General features: G+C 45.1%; 1 protein-coding gene across 4 annotated transcripts in view; it reads left to right on the forward strand.

Moving 5' to 3' along the window:
• The window catches only part of KCTD1 (potassium channel tetramerization domain containing 1), a 197,125-nt gene that overhangs the window by 93,282 nt on the left and 85,307 nt on the right, over window positions 1-18,536 (forward strand). Inside the window, exon 1 of one of the 4 annotated variants that reach the window (XM_019654569.1) lies at window positions 5,981-8,141. The exons of 1 other annotated variant lie outside the window; for it this stretch is intronic. Coding sequence is in view for 2 of the 3 variants with exons in the window: in XM_019654567.1 (XP_019510112.1) it covers window positions 8,489-10,297 (1,809 nt within the window). In the remaining variant the exon portion in view is untranslated. 2 more of the 4 variants (XM_019654567.1, XM_019654566.1) reach the window with 2 other exon arrangements.

The raw sequence follows: 18,536 nt of genomic DNA on the forward strand, positions 1-18,536 counted from the left end.
ACGTAACAGCATTTTAAGAATGCATGTTGACCCCAATCCTCCTTGAAATTGTAGGCAAAATTGTGCATGTGCATCTTCTGAGGAAGAGATTTCATAACTTTCATTCAATTTTCAAATAAATTCATGGCCCCAAAATGACTTAGTAATCAATCACTGCTAGAGAGGAAATTATTTTCTTGCTTGCTAAATTATATTAGCTTTTGAGGCAGCGTTTCTCAGAGTGTGGTCAGATTAGTATTAAACTGTCTGTGCTATGTGTTAAAAAATGTACATTCTTGGGCTGTACCTTAGATTGCTTAAATCAGAATCTCTGGAGCTGGCGCCTAAGAATCTGCATTTTAAAAGAAGTTCCCTACGTCACTCTGGTTGGTTCTGATGCACTCTAAAGTACACAAACTGCCCCGGGCTTTAATCTAAAAAGCCAATAATTCCAGGAAAGCTAAATTAATAGTGAATTTAGAAAGCATGTGAGCCACTAAAACATGGAGCTGTGGCACAAAAAGCCTTTCAATGACCAAAAATACCACAGAACTGGGAACATTAGTCTGAGCAAACACTTGCCTGGCATTTCAGAGATCATCCCTTTAAAGCTATATTCTATATGCCTTAACCATATGGACAGCAAAAAGGACCTGAAGTGAGGTTCATCCTCTAACTGACAGTTCAGTTCAACTTCCCGGAGTTGGATGAAGCATAGATGAATGTGTTTTTTTGTAGTAGATGGAAAGAAGGTAACTACAAGAAAGGCAGAAGGACAACTATTGACCACATGGACCCACTGAAGTTTCACCCCTCCCTGGAGTCAGGCCAGGCGTGTTATGGACAGACTCTTCCACCTTTCCTGCCTCTTGTACTTGGCAGAGTTTGCCAAAAACCCACTGATTACATAGTTTGAATTATGGATTTTGAAATATGTAGTATGTAAACAGTAAACCATGTGAGATTGAATTCATAGAAATACACTTGAATGTGAAGAGTGTTTTTGTTTTCTGGTTTTGTTTTCCTAGGCAGTGAAAATAGAACTGAAGGACCTGGTCCGGTGAATTGTTAAGAAAATGTGTGTGCTCTTGAGTCCCACCCTCAGTAGCTGTGTGATGTTGGGCAAGTAATTTAAGCTCTCAGGGTTTCTACTCATCTGGAAAATAGGAACAATCCTCACACATTCTCATGAGAATGACTTAAGAGTGTTAATATAAGAGACCAGACCTACAGCAAGCACTCATTAAGTGTTAACAAGAAAGAAATATGGTGCACATAGATAGATAGATAGATAGATAGATAGATAGATAGATAGATATAGATATAGATATATTTTCCAGATTTCTGTACTTTCCAAACCTTCTGCAATCAAGACTGACTTCTTTCATGACCAGAAAAGAATGATAAACCACAATTTTGCATTTTTTTCTTTTTATAATTTAGGGAATGACACATGATGAGAGAAAAGATAGGAAAACAAACAGATGCAATCACCGTCAAGGGAGTCTTTTTATTTGGGGTAATGACAACATGTGACCCTCGGGGTACCCTAATCAAAGCACAACTGTAGGAACAGTAAACATGAAGAATTGTGAGTGTCATTGGTTATCAACCGTGCCCTGGCTCTGCACACTTAGATCCCCAGTAGAGGGGTTAGGTCACAATGTGTACTGCTCTTCGCCCCCGTCCAAGGCTGCCCTCCTCCATTTGGTGCAAAGCCTGGATCTACAGCAGCAAATTAAAGAAATAGAACAAACCCATCCCAGGGCTTCTTTAAATATTCAGATAAACCCATGTGCCCCTACCAGTTAAATTAAGCTTTCCTAAGAAAAAGTAAGTCAATTAGTTCAAAATGTGGGTTAGTGCTTCTGGGTATTTAAAAGGGGATCTTTTTTTCTGTTTTAGTTCATTTAGAAATATAGCCACGGGGCAGGTACATACCCACTCCTCAGCACATCCTGTGAATTGCCACGATATACCTAGATACTAATTTCTGATATCTAGAGCTTCAAATCTGGTCCTTAAACTTTCTCAAAGTCATGAAGATATTGAAATAGGAGGTTTAAAATGGATCTTGCTTTGCCCTTTTATCTTCACCATCATTTATCGCTATTCATCAAAGAGCACTTGACATTGCTATAGAACATGATTCTCCCTAATTAAACTTCTTCCTTCCTTCATCCAACAAATACTTACAATCTAAACTTTTGCAAACAAAGGTACGTCTCCAAGACATTGTGAAATGTAGTTCTAAGGCACACTTTGTGATGTGTACTATAAAACTCATTTGTTCAAGTTATCTAGATGCAATAAACCAAACTTTACCAAAATACGAATAAGATATTTTTTAAGAAGATAAATTTCCAGAAGCAGATTTCTGGGTTACAGAATGTGAATGTTTTCATGGTTTTTGAGAGGTTGCCTGTTGCTTTCTTAAAAGGCTGTCTTAATTGATTTTGACAATAAAAAATATGAGAGTAACATTTTCATACCAATATTCAAATATAAATGTTTTTTCACATTTTTGTTGTTTTATTTTGCTTTTAATAACTTAATAGGCTTTTTTAAAAAAATGTAGCAGGTAGTTTCAGGAACATTTTATGTTCTGAGACAATTGTAAATAGCTCCTCCATTATTTAACATATATGTATTTGTTACATGACATTATCTCCTTTTCTACCTTAATTAGTATTGCAGTACCCTTTAAAAATATATGGTTAGGAGATAAAGAAACCATTATCATTATTTATTTTACATTTGATTTAACGTTGACAGCCTTCACATTTGACTTCTTTATTAACCAAGTAAAGTTTCATTCTCAGAATATTATAACAAAGAGAGATAGCACACTTTAAGCTACATGAAAACACAATTGACTTAGGAAAGCTACATTCCCCTCATAGATTACTTGTTTTAAAAACACCTAGGAGACTGGTAGGTGATTATTAGATAAAAAGATCAAGAATTATAGTTACCAGGTAACAATAAGAAAATAAAAATTCTACTCTTGTCAATCACTGTGTTAAGTTCAAGTTGACCTGTTTTTTAACAAAGCATCCAAGATAAAAGTAGGTAACACCCTCCTTGCCCCCAGGAGATTTAGGCAGAACAGCCCAGGATTTTAGTAGAAAACACCTCATTCTAGTCTGGTTGGGTTTGTGGATATTCCTTTTGCCTCTAAACTCTTCACTGTCATTCTTTTAAGACACAAATGGGTCTCTACTTCCAATAGTCCAGGAAAATAGTACCAGTGTTTTAGATGCCAAGTGACAAAGATGTCACTGTTTCTTAGGCCATTTCTGCTGTGCTCACAAGTCTAAGGCCTCAGCTTAGTACAGTTCTGGCTTTCCAAGATTCCCAAATCAAATGACACACAGAAGTATTTTAAAGATAGCAAATTGTTCCCTTGAAGATTTTTTTTTTTCCTTCTTTGGTTTCTAGAACTGAATGTGGTTGGATAAGTGGCTCAAGCGTGGGATATGGAGCCAAATTTTCCTGCCCTACCTTGATCTGGGAGACCTTGGCAAATGGCTTAAACTTTGTGAGCCTTCTGGCCTTGGGTTTCTTGTTTATAATCAAGCCTGGAAAATATTGGAGCTAAAAAAGTAAGAGCTAACAGTTGGATGTTTACTAATGTTCCAGACACTGTATTACATCCTTTACTCTTATTAATCCATTTAATTCTCACAACAATCATGTGATGGAGGGGCAATATCATCCAGATAATAAAATAATGAGAGAAGTGAGATATAAAAGAGGGTGGCTGGTGAGTCAAACCCAGGCAGTCTGGTTTCAAAGATGAAGCTTTTAACCACTTTGCAACATACCTTTTGTGGACATACCTTTCGATGTCAAAGGCTCTCTCCCCACACATAAACACCTGTAGGTTTATTGAGTGTCTACTATGTGCCAGCTCTCTGCTAAAATATGCTAAGGAATTGTACTGGCAATGAACCAGAGGTGCAGTAATAAATGAGACACAGTTTCTGCTCTTGTGGAGTTTTCTTTACTTCCACTTTGCAGAGTTAGATTACATGGGTTTTGTTTTCACCCGAGTTCAGAAAAACATTACTCAAGATGATCTTCAACTGATTTCAACAATTTAGTACTGAAACTCTGAAACAAAGATATGTCATAATAGCTTCAATTTGAATTCATAGTTCACCTCCAAAATGCTTTATGAATCTTGTAATGATCAAATCAAGAGAGTATGACTTAAAGGTAATGAACTAAAAAGTTATAAACTAAAAAAGGACTTAAAAGTGATTAACTATATGCTTTTTCTGGCCTCTGCCCCCCATAATTCCTTGAATTTATCAGTTTAAATCCTCCCTAACCCACCTCTCTTAATACATAGATACCTCCATTCCCTGGCCCCTCACTCTACTTCTGCAATAACTGCCTATAGTAATGTTCTACTAGAAAGGAATTCACTATAGGGAAATATAAACCAAAAGTAGTCATTGCATTCGTTTTCACTTGCAAACAATAATGTTGCCGTGTAGTTACATTTCATCCTGATTTTTAATATAGAAATTCAGATCCATTATATTTTAGATTTTTCGCACCCACACAAGTTTCTTGCTAAATATAGGATTTCACTAAACACAGATCCTGTTCATTCATTTGTTCAAGGTAAACAACTGGAGTGCTCACCGGGTTCCAGGTACCAGCCTAAACCACAAAGGTATATTGGTTTAGTACAGGAAACAGGCAGATGAAGAGCAACTATCAATTACATAACAGTAATGCTCAGAAGACTGGAAGGCAAAAGGAGAAAAAGCTGAATGTTTCTTGATAGCATAATCTTTAATAAATTGTGAACTTGAAATGGGAGTAGGTGGGTTATAAATTGAGGGGGAAACATTTGCAGTTTTTCCTTCTAAAATAGCCCTGTCACTACTTTCAAGTAATCTAAGAAATGGCAAGACACACATATATAGTGGCTACTTTATAATAATGATGAAAGAAGACAAAAAATGTGGAGCATCCTATTGAAGTTGTAAACATCTTAGCACAGCTTAAAGAGTTCTGACCATTAAAAAATGGCAATAAATGTTCCATACAGTACTGGAACCGTTCTTTTACAAAGAAGATTTGCATTCTACACAAGAAATAAAAGAAAGCTTCCTTACAAATGAGTGACTGGCAGCTGTCAGTGAAGTCCTGGGCTGAATGGACTTCATGATAGGGCGGAATCAAAGTGAAGGAATCCTGGATGGGTTGATAGGCAGACGTCAACCAACGTTGCCTCTCTAAGAAGAAAGCTTTTTTTGATTTCCCTCGGTTTGGAATTGAGTGCGTGGAACCACAGGATGTTTTTAAGGGATCATTTATGAAACCTCCTTTATGAACTCAACTGTAATTTTGTATTGTTGGGTTTTAAAAATTAAGCAACACTTTTTTTTTTTGATCGGACTACAGGGAGGTTTATAACTGCTTGTTTTTTCTGGGTATTCTTTCTGGTAAATACTGTAGGTATTAATCTGAAGAGGTCTTTCCCAATATTTATGGAGTATCATTATGAGCAAAGAATTGTGGTAGCGTTGCAGGCAGTGGTGTCATGCAATAGATTCACAATCGCCCTATAATCAGGCCAAGGCACACTTTCCAAGGTGCTTTTTTCGTATCTAACGTAAGCGGGGGTCCTGCTGGTGGTTTGCAAACTGTTTAGGCAGCATCTGAAACTGTTGTTTTTCGAAGTCCGTTAAAAAGCTACTGTGCTTGGGGTTTTCTTGTTCTGCTATTCCCTACCCCCGCCCCCTGGCTTTTTCCAGTGGAGACCTGCCCTGGGGGTTATTTTGTCCTGGGAGCACAAAACTATTTTCTTTTCTGGAAATAAGTTGACGTCAACTGGGAGCTGTTTTTGGTTGCTTTGTTTCCCGGAGCGTCCAACCCAGCACACCGCCTCCGGCAAATGCGAGCAATTCAAAGCAGCTCTCCAGGCAGGGAGGGGAGCCGGGGGGCGGAGGGACACCCTCCGCCCACGGAAGTGGGACGACCCGGGGAGCAGCTTCAAACTCCTGGGCTGGAGGGTGGGCCTGAGTCCCCAGGCGAAGCTGGGAGCACAGTTCCCTCGGTTCACTGCGCTCGCGGTGAGGGCCGCGGGGGAGCAGCCCCTGGTAGGTAACTTGACTGGCGCCCATCTGAGTTCCCAGCACTGCTGAAATTCTCGCCTTAGCGTTCCGGCGGCCGGAAAACCTGGGCGCATCCCGGGACAAAGGGCCAGCCCTCCAGAAGTAGCCGTGTGCGACTGGTGTGTGCCAGCTCGTGTACGCGGGTCCGCGTGTGTAACCAAGCTGCCTACTGCCCTGGGCTCCGGAAAACAAACAAACGCCTTTCTACGTATTTTGGGCGGTGAGGAGGGCAGTGCAGTTTGAACAAAGCCGGCTGCACCTTGAGGATGATTCCCAAGGAGTGTGACCTCTGGTTTCCTCGCCTCTTGTGATGGTTTTCTGCGGAGAGCAGCAGGGGTGTGTGCGTGTGTGTGTGTGTGTGTGTGTGTGTGTGTTTCCCCGAGGAGCAGGAGGGGGCCCGCGAGGCAGGGACTTGCTCTAACTTGTTCACACCTGGCGTGGTTTCCCCAACGCTCCTTGGCGTCCAAGGCCCTGGAGACACGCACGCGGAGGGCGAGGACTGATCGCTGAAGACACCATCAACTCCCACTTAGACGCCCACGCTGCCCAGAGACCTGTCCTTTTTATAAAAAAAGAACAAATGGACGGATGGGTTTCTATTGATGCGTAAAATTATAAACGGCCCGGAAAGCAAGACAGAGGGCCGGGGAGAGGGGAATGGGCAATTGACAAGACTCCCACAGAAGAACTGCAGAGAATTCGGACTGGGAGGCAAATCCAAGGACGCACTCGTAGCTGGCAAGGCTGCCTCACAGAAGGGCCGTCCGGGGTCGGGGTCGCGCTGTTGGGACCTGACTCCATCGGTTCCCCTAGCCTCGGGGGCTCGGAGCTGGCCCGCGCGCCAGGCAACACTTGGGCTGCCCAAAGGAGGACAAAATTAGGATGCAGTGCAAGCTCCGGAGGTGGCCGAGCTGTGCCGCCAAGTAAACAGCCGAGATCTCTGGCGTCTCTGGGGACGCTGCCCCTGGGCCGGGAGAGCAGGAGGCGGCGACGCGAGGACGCGCGCAGAGCCTGGGCGCGCGGGAGGCGGGTGTTTGGCTGGAAGTGGGACAGTGTCTCCTATGGGAAAGCGGGACCCGGCGAGCTCTTTGGCTGCTTTTCCAGTTTCGGAGGTGCCCGCCCCCGCACGCCGGAGGCAGCGCAGCCCGGAGGGCGAACGAATGGCGGTTGGCAAACTTGGAACGAGAGAGCGCTCGGAATCCGAATTGCCGGAATTGTGACGGCAGCGGGGGCGGCCGAGACCCAAGTTCACTTTTTCCGCCCGCCCGCCCGCCCCGCGGGCCTCAGGGACCGGGTTTGCTCGAGCTCCTACCAGGTGGAGCGCCTCGCTAGAGGGAGTTGTGTCAATTTGCTCCGAGGCAGGGCGGGCGGTGGCCTGGGCGGGTGGGGAGGGGTCCCTGGGGTTCCGAGAGCCTCTCCCTGCGTCTGCCCTCCCAGCCGCCCCTCCCAAGTCTTTCTTTCTCACTCCTTCCCCAGGCTGGCTGGGCCCGCGCGGACTTGCCCCAAACCTACGGGGAGCGCCCCAGGTCTTTAATGACAGCTTAAAAGTGGCTGTTGGATAAGGCGAAAGGGAAGAGGCTGAGGTGGGGCGTGTTTCGCTCCTTTGCAAGAGTCGGAAAGGGAGCTGGGAGCTGTGCGGCTGGCCCCAGGCCCCCGCGCCTCGCCGCCAGCAAGTAGGTGGGGGAACCGCCGCCGCCGCCAGCCCAATCCCGCTCCCAAGCCTCGCCCGCTGCGCCCTGGCCGCGGGCGCAGAGAGGGTGCGGGGCCTCGCCGTGCCTCCTCCACCCTGCTCATTAACCTGCCTGCTCCGCTCCGGGCGGCCCCAGACACAGGCTTCTCGAAGCAACACCCGCGGCCCGCCAGGCGCAGCCGCCTGCCTCCCTGAACCCTCGGCTCCGGGGGGCAATGAAGGGGCGGTGGAAGGGGCACTGCTCCTCGGGCATTACTTAGAGAAGCGAGACCGCCCCGCCCTCCCGCCGGCCCACCCTCTCTCCCGCCCGGGCCCGCGCGCCACTCCGCCAGAGGGTAAGTTGGGAGTGTTTCACCCCCACCGACAGCTCTCCCTCCCTCCCCGCCTTTTTTTCCCTTCCAAGTTTTCTCAGGAGTGGGGAGAGGGATGGGGGGGAGGAAGAGGGTCCAGCCAGCCTCCGTCCTTACCCTCTCCCTGTCTAACTTCTCCCCGCCTCCCCTCCATCCCCTGCGCGCCGCGGCCCCTCTGGAGCAGCGCTCCGAACTGACAATTGGAGCGCGGCTCCTTTAAGAGCCCGGCTTTGCCTCCCGGTAGCTGAAGGTCATTAAACACAAAAGCTCTCAGCGCTGCGGTCCAATATAGCGCATGCGCCCTGCCCGAGGACTGGCAGAGAGACGGCAATATGGCGAGAATGCCTGGCAGCGGGGACTGTAACACCAGCGCGGGCGGCAGCGCCGGCGCCACCGCCGCCGCCGCCGCCGAGAACAATGGGGAGCGGGGCGAGGGCGAGCGCGGAGCGGGGGGCCGCGGCCGCCGCCACGGCCGCCCGCACTACTGCAGCGCGGGCGAGGAGGAGGAGGAGGAGGAGGAGGAAGAGGACGACGAGATCCAAGAGGTGCAGATAACGGGGGACGAGGAGGAGGAGGACGGAGGTGGGGGGCTGGAGGAGGACGAGGAGGAGGAGGAGGAGATGGGGCTGGACTGGGACGAGCCGCTGGAGCCCGAGGACTCGGCCGGGGAGGAGCTGGAGCCCGAGCCGGTCCATATGATCAATATGGACCAGAGCGCCGCTCTGGAGCCCGAGGCGCCGCCGCGACTGCTGGCGCCCCGGACCCGCGGTGGGCCGCCCGGGGACGGCGCCGAGCTGGACCCCGACGTGCTGCAGCGCCCCGAGCGGGCCCGGCTGAGCGAGAACACCCGGCTGGCCACCCGCTACGCCGTGCGCATCTTCCGGGAGTACCTGAGCGAGAAGGCGCAGAGCCCGGACTTCGAGACCATGGACAAGGGGGCGCTGTGTCGCGTGCTGCGCTCCTTCTACGCCGAGGCCCGCTCCAAGAGCGGCCAGCTCTACAGCAAGTCGTCGCTCATCAGCATCCGCAGCTCCCTCAACCGCTACCTCAACGAGCCCCCGTACTGCCGCACGCTCGACCTCACCAAGGACCCGGAGCTGCGCAGCGCCAACCTGACGCTGGCTGCGGTCATCCGCAAGCTCGAGGAGCAGGGCGCCGGGCCCGTGGTGCAGAAGCAAGCCATCACGCGCGCGGACCTGCGCAAGCTGTACACCTCCAGCGTCTTCAGCACCAACACCCCCTTCGGGCTGCTCAACAAGGTCTGGTTCGAGACGTGCATGTACTTCTGCACCCGCGGCCGCGAGAACCAGCGCGAGCTGGAGGAGGACTCTTTTGGGCTGGCTATGGATGAGGACGGCCGCAAGTTCGTCTACTTTAAGTCCCTCGGGCCCTACCACAAGTCGCGCTCGTCGTCGTGGAGCAAGAAGCGCGCCGAAAGCAGCGACGAGGAGAACTTGCCCCGCATGTACGAGACGGGCACCGAGTTCTGCCCCTACGCCAGCTTCGTCAAGTACCTGTCGAAGCGCAACCCCCTCTGCAAGGCATTCTTCCAGCGGCCCCGGGACCACTGCAGCGAGGGCGATGTGACCTGGTACGAGAACAAAGCCATCGGCAAGAACTTGCTGGGCACCAGGATGCAGATGCTCTCCAAGGCGGCCAAGCTCTCTAAGACCTACACCAACCACTGCATCGGCGCCGTCTCGATCGCCACGCTCAACAGCATCGCGGGCATCGGCACCAAACTGGGCTCGCCCCCCCCGCAGGGCTGCTATGCCGAGGCCCTGAACGGGGCGGCTCGCCACCACTCCCACCACCCCCCTACACACCCCTCCCACCACCACCGCCCCCAGCCGCCCTCGCTGGGGAACACCTATATCCTCCCCAAAGACAGCCAGATCGGGCCCGACGTTAAATCCGAGGCTGCGCCCAAGCGCGCCCTGTACGAGTCGGTGTTCGGGTCGGGGGAGCTCTGCGGTCCCTCTTCCCCCAAAAGACTTTGTATCCGCCCCTCGGAGCCTGTGGATGCGGTGGTGGTGGTTTCCGTGAAACACGACCCCCTGCCTCTTCTTCCAGAAGCCAATGGGCACAGAAGCACCAATTCTCCCACAGTAGTTTCACCTGCCATTGTTTCCCCCACCCAGGTAACCAAGCTAAACTCTATGCATGAAATGTTTCTGTGGGACCACTTCGGGACTAACTTGTGGTAATGCAGGTCTGGGGGGTGTGTGTGTGGGGGGGGAGTTTGAAAAAGTAGCAAATATACTGAATCGGATTCCATTTCACCCGTAGCAACTTAACCCTCTTGGTGCTTTTCGGGAAAGTTTACTCCTCACCTTCCAGAGATGTGAGAGGGCAAGCGCCCTAACAATCACTGCTGCGCAGTAACACTAAAATCTTCAAAGTTCGCAGAACAAAAAGGGTTACCTCAGCCCTTGCAACCTCTCTCCATTGAATGCATGAGTTGTATAAAGCAAAGAGTGCAGGAATAGGGCACATATAAAGGAAGCAGTTACTTAAAATATATTTGAATAAAGTAACCATTAAAATACTCTGTTACATATTCACCATAATTTATGAAGTTAGAAAAGTAGTTATAAGTTATTAAATAGAAAACATGCCAGTTCCACTTCCTGTAAGGGGGCGGGGAGTGGAGAGACTGGCAACTGAGTGCCAGTAACATGTAGTTGAATGTAAAGTGACTTTGGGGTATATATAGTTTCCACAAGCTGAAGTCAGTTGTTAACATTAGATGGAAAGGGTATCTGCCCTACCAGCCAGGCTCCGAATTATAACATGCCCTGTGGTGCCCAGCACTGTGGACACTAAACATTGCTGTCTTTCCTTAGCCCCACAGAGCTCACCATCTAGGGGGCAGGTAAGACTTACGAATATAGGTGATTAAGACAACACAGGAGTGTGGCAAGAACAATTAAGAGTGGGCTTCAATGTCATCAAAGATAAGGGGACTGTTTTAATATTAAAATTATCCTAAGCAGTACCAATTTCTAGGTCTAGACTGAGGGCTTCAGTAGATGCTTCTTGTCTTATGATTTTTCCTGGAGGAACATACCATATTATTAAAATTATACTCATCTTTTGGATATTCTTCTCTAGGAGCCAGAAACCAGGTCTTGGGGGACTGTGCTCTATTCTGCAGGCAGGGGTAGCCCCTGGAGGTTTTACAGCTATGTCCTCCCTGCCATCAAACAGAAGTAGGAATTTCAACTTTAAGTCTGGAGGGTGTAGTGCAGGCTCTTCAAGGAACAGATGTCAGGTACCTCTGTGCTTTTTCCAAAGTGGAAATTCCAGTTCTGGACAAACTGACCCTTTGAAACATTTACCAGCTAATCAGCAAGCCTCAAGGCCAACTGAGAAAGGGGCTGTGAACGGTAATATAAACACCAAAGTTTCCTAAAATACACAAGACCGGTAGGCTTTGTATCTTCCTTTTCTGTACTTCTAGTGTGTGTGTAGTACATTTCTGACAGACCAGGAGGTTGCTGTAGGGAGTTTAAAGGATGAAGAAGAGAGTTTTTTCTCTTTGGAGAATTTGGGTTTGTGTTGTTTTTTTTTAAAGCAAAAATTAATGTTCACATTCTTCTGCTAAAGTAAAACCCCTTAAATTGTTGGTTCAGAATAGCATCTGATTAAGTATTAAAAGCCTAAGAGAGTTTATTAAAGTATATATCTACTTAGAATAATAATGAAACAGTTTGTCTACTGGCATCTATCTGTCTGCTGGTTTCTTGACACCAGTGTCAGAATCATGACTCAAAATCCACAAAAGATTGTGGGGTTGTTTGGTTGGTTTTGTTTTGTTCTAAGTAATGCCATCACTTTGTCACAGTCTTATTTTAACTGAGTAAGATAAATTAGTTCTATAAACCTGAATCCTGATTCTTCTATTTTTTTTGAGTTGTCCGTTAACTCCCAAGTTAAATATAGATTTGAGTGTCCATATGTTGGTTATGTTATTATTATGGCTCTCAAACATTATCTTAGCTAAGTCCACTGTAGTTAAAATACTACAAAAAGTTGTTCTTTTTGCACATATTTAATAGCAAGCTTTTCACTTAATATTAGAGTAATTTTTTTAATCAGCATTCAGAAGGTTACAGGAACTCTTTAGTAACTCCTGTAGAACTCATTTTATGAAGTATGAGCATTCTAAGTATGAAACAAATGTTTAAGTAGAAAGTTGATATTGAACTTTTTCTTCCCATATTTATTAAAATCACTGTAACAACTGAGGTCCAGAGCATTTCCTGGGGATTAATGGCTGGGGTTACTGGCCCATGGCTTTGCTCTAGGTTGTCAACTCCTCTAGCTGGCCATTAATCCCCAGGAAATGCCATGTGTACTTCAAGTTTCAGTCATTATTACTTAATTATAAACATAGGCTGTCTAACCTTAATTTTGACTGAACCTCATCAAAGTGGTGTGGCACTGAATTCCACTATTGACCATATTATTCTAGACTTCGTGATAACACAGTCACACCCTGATGGTTGACTCTCTTCTAGTATTGCAAGTTTCTCGAAAAATGAGGAGCCTGTTACTTTAAATGCATTGACTCATTTTACTTCTTGAGGATGTTAATAATGTGTCATTTATGGGACTGGTTGAAAAATGAATGCACTCAAGAATTAACAAAGATTATGGAATTTGTGATTTTTACTCACGTGAAATAGCTGACTTGTTTTTAGGAGGTGTGGGGGGTGTAGTTGTGATGGTTGCTTTAATTGGTTCACTCTTTAATTCTCTAGAATGGCTGTGTTCAAAGCAAAGGGTGGTTTTAGTTCCCTTTTTCCTCATGTCGCTGTTGTGATCTAAGATGATCCAGTTATTAGTGCAACATCCTACCTCCCAGGAGATCATTCTAAGAGGTGTAGCAGGCCTATCCTCCATCTTCATAGCTAGTCTCTTTGCATGAAAAAGCAGCCTTTTTCCTGCCTCAGAGAAGAGTACTTCAGCTTAGCTAAGTGATAGAGATTTGCAACTTTAGTCTTGATCATTTACACACACAAAAAGAATGCCATATTTTATTGGAGTTTAGATTCTAAATGTCATAGTTTGTTACTTTAAGTTTTTATAGACTGTGCCCCTTTCCAGTACCAAACAAAAATGTGAAAATTAGCTCCCTAAAATACACCTAGAAACATTAGTAAGCTTGTGACAAAGCAGCAAGTAAATTGCACTTCCTTGACCCCAACCCAGATTATGTCCAGATATACCCTGTAAGTAGGAAATCTGTTAGTGGAAAGATTCTGGAGTCAGTGGTATATATCCATTGTTTCTGTTTCATTGTCTTCACTGGGGAGTCAGAGTTGGTCCTTAAGAGTTTCCAGGCGGAAAGTTGGAGCAGCCTCCCTGTGGGGCGCACACAGTCATTCATGACCTTGCCTTTCAGGACAAGCCAGATGCTGATAGCACTAAGAAACCAGCTTTCATTCAGATTCAGGTGCTGCAATGTGGGAAGGGAGAAGGAATATTCTATCTACTTAATAGAGGAAAACACGTAGTTTTTGTATTATTGAAATAATAGCCAGTCTTATTTTGCATTTGGAAACTAGGCAGGATGGATACTGTTTTTCTGCTTAAAGATGGATACAGACTAAATGTGAAAGGAGTAGTGCGTTTAACAGCTACAGCAATTGTAAGAAAACTTGTCTTGCAATGGTTACCTGAAGCTATTAGGATTAACTGCTCTGTTTAAAATGGATATTTTCCTGATTTTTAATGTTATTGTGTGGCTACATTCCTTGTTCTGCTGCAGGAATGTTTGCTCTCCTTTATGGCAAGTTCACATTGGAGAAATGAAATGTCATTAACATTGAGTATGTAACTTTTTTCATTCATTTAGGAAACAGTTACTGAGCACCTACTAATTTGGCTCTTGTACTAGGAATCTGTAAATTAATCTATTTTCCACTTGGCAAGCATGTCTCACTGCAAGATTTTGGCCTCATTAAGTATTAAAGCTAGATCAAAATAAAGTTAAAAGGTATGCACTCAGTGTGTTGCCACAGTTACATTTGGGAAAGAAATCTGTATTTTTACTCTTATGCAATTAGAACTCAGGTGCCTCATTTTAAATTGAAATGAACCCACATGTATGTCAGCTCACTATCTACTAAACCTGGTCCAGGAAATAGAAAAGTATTTGCTGCCACAGAGAAAGTGGAAACCATTCATCTAAAACTTAAATCTTTTTGTCACCCTGATTTTAAAATCTGGCTTCCCTAACACATGCCACCTAAAAGGCTGTATACAATATCATCTTGTCCTTGTAAAAATGGATTTCAAGCAAGACAAGCCCCATCTAATAGGACCACTAGTAGTACATGAGTCTAAGGCAGGTTCTTACCTCGACCTTGCCCAGTCAAAACTCTACTTCAGTTATTTAATAAAAAGCTCAGTTTTGCCCTATGTAATAGCAGAGTGACGATATAAAGCTACATTTTATAAACCAAAAAAAAAGTTCAGTTTCAAGTTATCTTTCTGTATCATAACTGCCATTTCAAAAGGAAAATTGATACAGGAGTTGCTTTGTGGTTACCTATGTTGAAAATTTTAGGACTAAATATATAAACTAGTAATCTGTGAGCCTGTCATATGCTCAAACTTTTACTTCTAGGGCCTGTTTTACTTTTTTTGATTGATCTTTCACTGCATTATACCAATTAGGATACCTTTGTAAAAACTTCATTGGAGAATGTAGTTATGGGTTAGGGGAGTAGGGATTAATTGGTCCAAAAATGGATATTGATTGACTTTGATAAACTAAAATAAAAGAAAATATAACTTTAGGATTTGAAACATTGTGCCATAAGCATTTTTTTTTTTTTTTAGCTGAGCCACCCTGCCACCTGTTGGCAGCTCAGCAGCAGCTCAGCTCCAGCCGGGAATGGAACCAGTGACCCTGTTGCTCAGACATAAGCGTTTTTTAATTTAACCCTAGTGGTGGCCTACAGATGCTGATTTCAATTCAACCACTGTTACTGAGTCTCCTACTTGTTGAGCGCTGCCAGGAGGAGCAGGCTTCACTCTTCGCCCTCATTAGGGGTTTGCAGAGGACAGGCAAGTTCATGGACTTCAAGCTGAAGTGCTTCTCTGCTTGATGCATGAACATCACAGTGGAAACAGATGCATTTTAAAGTTTTAAGCGCTGTAAAGTTTTAGGCTTCAGTTTTTCAGATGTATAGAAGTTTCTGTTTGCCTCCTATTCAACCATTCATTTTTATCTGAATGGTGTCAAGTCTTTATAACAGAGAATGTGCTTCTATTCTATATGGTCTAGAAATAAATGAGTGAGCCATTTGAGATACCTTACCACAGCAAAGGCTCTGGGCTGAGATTATACCTGCATATGAGGTTGTATTGCCTCACACGTGTGGCTGTAAATTAAACAGCAGACCACAGTGTATCCCCCTAGTACTATAGGAGGCCTAACCTAATTAGACATGTTTTAGGTTTTCAGTAATTCTCCACCCTTCTGTTCAACACTTTCTTTACAGTCAGACTTCCTCCTTTTGGCTTGTATTTTATTTAACAACCTAACAGAGCCTTTTCTTTCTCCCTAAAAGTGATACACTTATATATGACAGCAAACTTTCATTAGTGACTGATATATTTTTATTCATATCATGTGCTAAACTTTGTCCAAGTCTTGGATAACAGATTTATCAAAAATAATGGAAGTGGGAGCTGTCTTACAGTATTGTTAAGTCCAGAATGTCTGAGCTTTAATTGGAGTTTTCATCTCATCACAGCAGTTTGCTGTGGGAACCCCAGTGGGAACTCCCTTTTTTCTGAAAACCTTCTACATTCTAAGATGTGTGACTCCTGTTTAGTGATTCAAACAGTTCAACTCCTGCTGGCTCTCCAGGCAGTAAGTTGGGTTGTTTTTTGTGTTTGGGGTACAAGGAAGTCCCAAAGTTTGCTGAAGGAGCAGTGTGGGGATGAAGTTCCCCCATGTTGAGTCCATTTGTATCACTCTGGAAAACTGAGGAAACTTGGGGAGACCTTGAAGGGGAGGATGGGATGTGGTCAGTTATTCTCATACCACCAGACCATTTTCTGCCTCTCACCCCTTCAGCCTCTCTTCCAACCAAAGACAGACATTTGAAAATCATCTTTGCAATGCAAACCTCTCCTGGGAGTATCTCAACTCTTTCACACCTTTAATTACTGCTTTCCCCTGATCACCTGGCAGTGAACACTGGAGGATGGGCGTTTTGATCCCATCTGTGAGGAAAGAGGTAAAAATGTGCTTACATGAAAGGGCTGACAGATTTAAGAGAGCATTAGGTGGTAGGCTTCTGGGAAAACGGAGAGGAATTTGGAAAGGAATGCTGAAGGATGACAGAGATAAATGTCGCTTCCTTTGTGATTAACTCAGTTACCAAATTAGAATGTCAGGACTAGTTTGGCAGATTGCAATCAGTTTCTAGTTTTACTCCATGTCCCCTGTCCAGGTTAACCCAGTTTAGTCACGCGTCCCACCATTTAATCCCATCCTTCCTCTTGAAAAAGGGAACTATTATTTATAGCATCGTTATCCATTTGGGCACTTTTCACCACATGCCAGGGACCAAGCTAGTAAGTGCACTATATATATTTTAATTTAATAATATAGATTTCTCTACTTCCCCTTCTGTTTAGACAAAATGTTTATGGATAATATGTTCATACACACACACACACACACACACACACACACACACACACACACATATATTTGATCCTTGAGAAAATCCTCCATTTGGTATTGTAGCCTGAGAAACAAGTGTTCAGGGTGAGCTGCTTGAGCTTGTGGATTAGTTCTGATACCTACCTACACTTGTTATGGTTTTTGCCAGGTAGCTTTTCAGGAACATAGCTCAGAAGTGTGAACTATTTCATCATTCCTAGCTTCCTAGCTGTTCTGAGTCAGTGAGTGGACAATTGGACCACATCCAGGCAGGAGTGGTTGAAGGGACTGTTGGTGCCATGAGGCTCTCGTTTCAGTGGGCTGTAGTGTAGAGATTAATGTGATTCCCTTCTTGGCAGAGTTTTAATGTCAACTCTCCCGGCTTCTCACTGATTCTGTAGTTATGAAGTGGAGTGTAATCATTAGTAATACCAAATGTACCAAAGGCTTTAGAGTGGTCCCCCTATTGGCAGCCTTTGCCTCACTTGGGAGCTTATCAGAAGTGTAGAATCTCACCAGTCTGTCCCGTTGAATCAGCCACCTGCATTTTAACAAGATTCCCATGCAATTGATATGCACAGAACAGCCTGATGAGCAGTCGCCTATGTGGTCTCTCGTTTAATCCTCACACAGCCCTTCAAGGAGTTATGGTTATTATTTCCATTTTCCAAAGGAGGAAGCTAAGGTTGACAGGTTGGTTGGCTAACTTGCTTAAAGTCTAGGAACTGGTAAGTAACTGTGTGGGGATATGAATCCAGGCCTGTCTGATTCCAGAGCCTGTGCTTTTAAATCCATGGTCTGTTGATTCCAAAATTCCTATCAACCGTTCAAATAAAAGAATCCAGTAAAGAGAAGGTGATATAACATTAGATTCATATCACTATCTTCAGTACTTTCTTAGAGTCATGTAAGAAGAGAGAACTTGTTTAAAATACAGGAAAAGAAAAAAAGCAGAGAACACAAAGATATTACCAGCATGTAATGCTTCCGTTTTGCTGTGTGTGGTTCCGGCCTTTACTGGGTCGGGGGCCTGTAACAGTCTCTTTTGAGAAGCCCTGTCCTGTAGTGGTTAAGAGCAGGCCAGTCCTCCAGGGCCAATTCTCAGCTTGTCCCAGAACCTCCTTGTCCTCCAGTTTCCTCCTCTGTCAGATGGGAACAGTGGTGATGCTTACTTCATAGGGTCTGTGGTCCTCAGTGTTAAATGAATTGCTATTTGAAAAGTGCTAAAAACATTTTCTATCATTTTATTATCTTAGCACAGAATGTTCTACATTTGAGAAACTGATCTGATGATAAAGTCCCAGTCTCAGCCTTCAAGCTTTCTCTTATAAATAAATACCTTATCCAGGTGCTGTGCAAGGCCTCTCTGCTGGTTCTTCTGGGGGTCCCATTGGCTCGGTTTAGTAGCCCTTCCTCTGGTCTCCTAGTAGATAGGAAATCTCCCGAGGCCTCTTGAGTCCTGGTTCACCCTGGTCCTTCTCCTTCTCACCGTTACCTCAGAAAGCCCATCCATGTGGATGCTGTATTTACCCCAAAGCCTGGTTTTCTCTCCTCTGTTTTTCTTTAAGATTTGCATATGCTGTGTGGCCCAGGCTGGATTTATCTCCACATATGCTTCTGGGTTTGTTCTGCAGACCCTTCCCGTTTCTGTTTACAGAGCCTTGGGAAAATCTCAAGTGCTAACGGAG

Source organism: Hipposideros armiger, unplaced genomic scaffold (assembly GCF_001890085.2).
Source record: "Hipposideros armiger isolate ML-2016 unplaced genomic scaffold, ASM189008v1 scaffold_225, whole genome shotgun sequence".
NCBI classification, from domain to species: domain Eukaryota; kingdom Metazoa; phylum Chordata; class Mammalia; order Chiroptera; family Hipposideridae; genus Hipposideros; species Hipposideros armiger.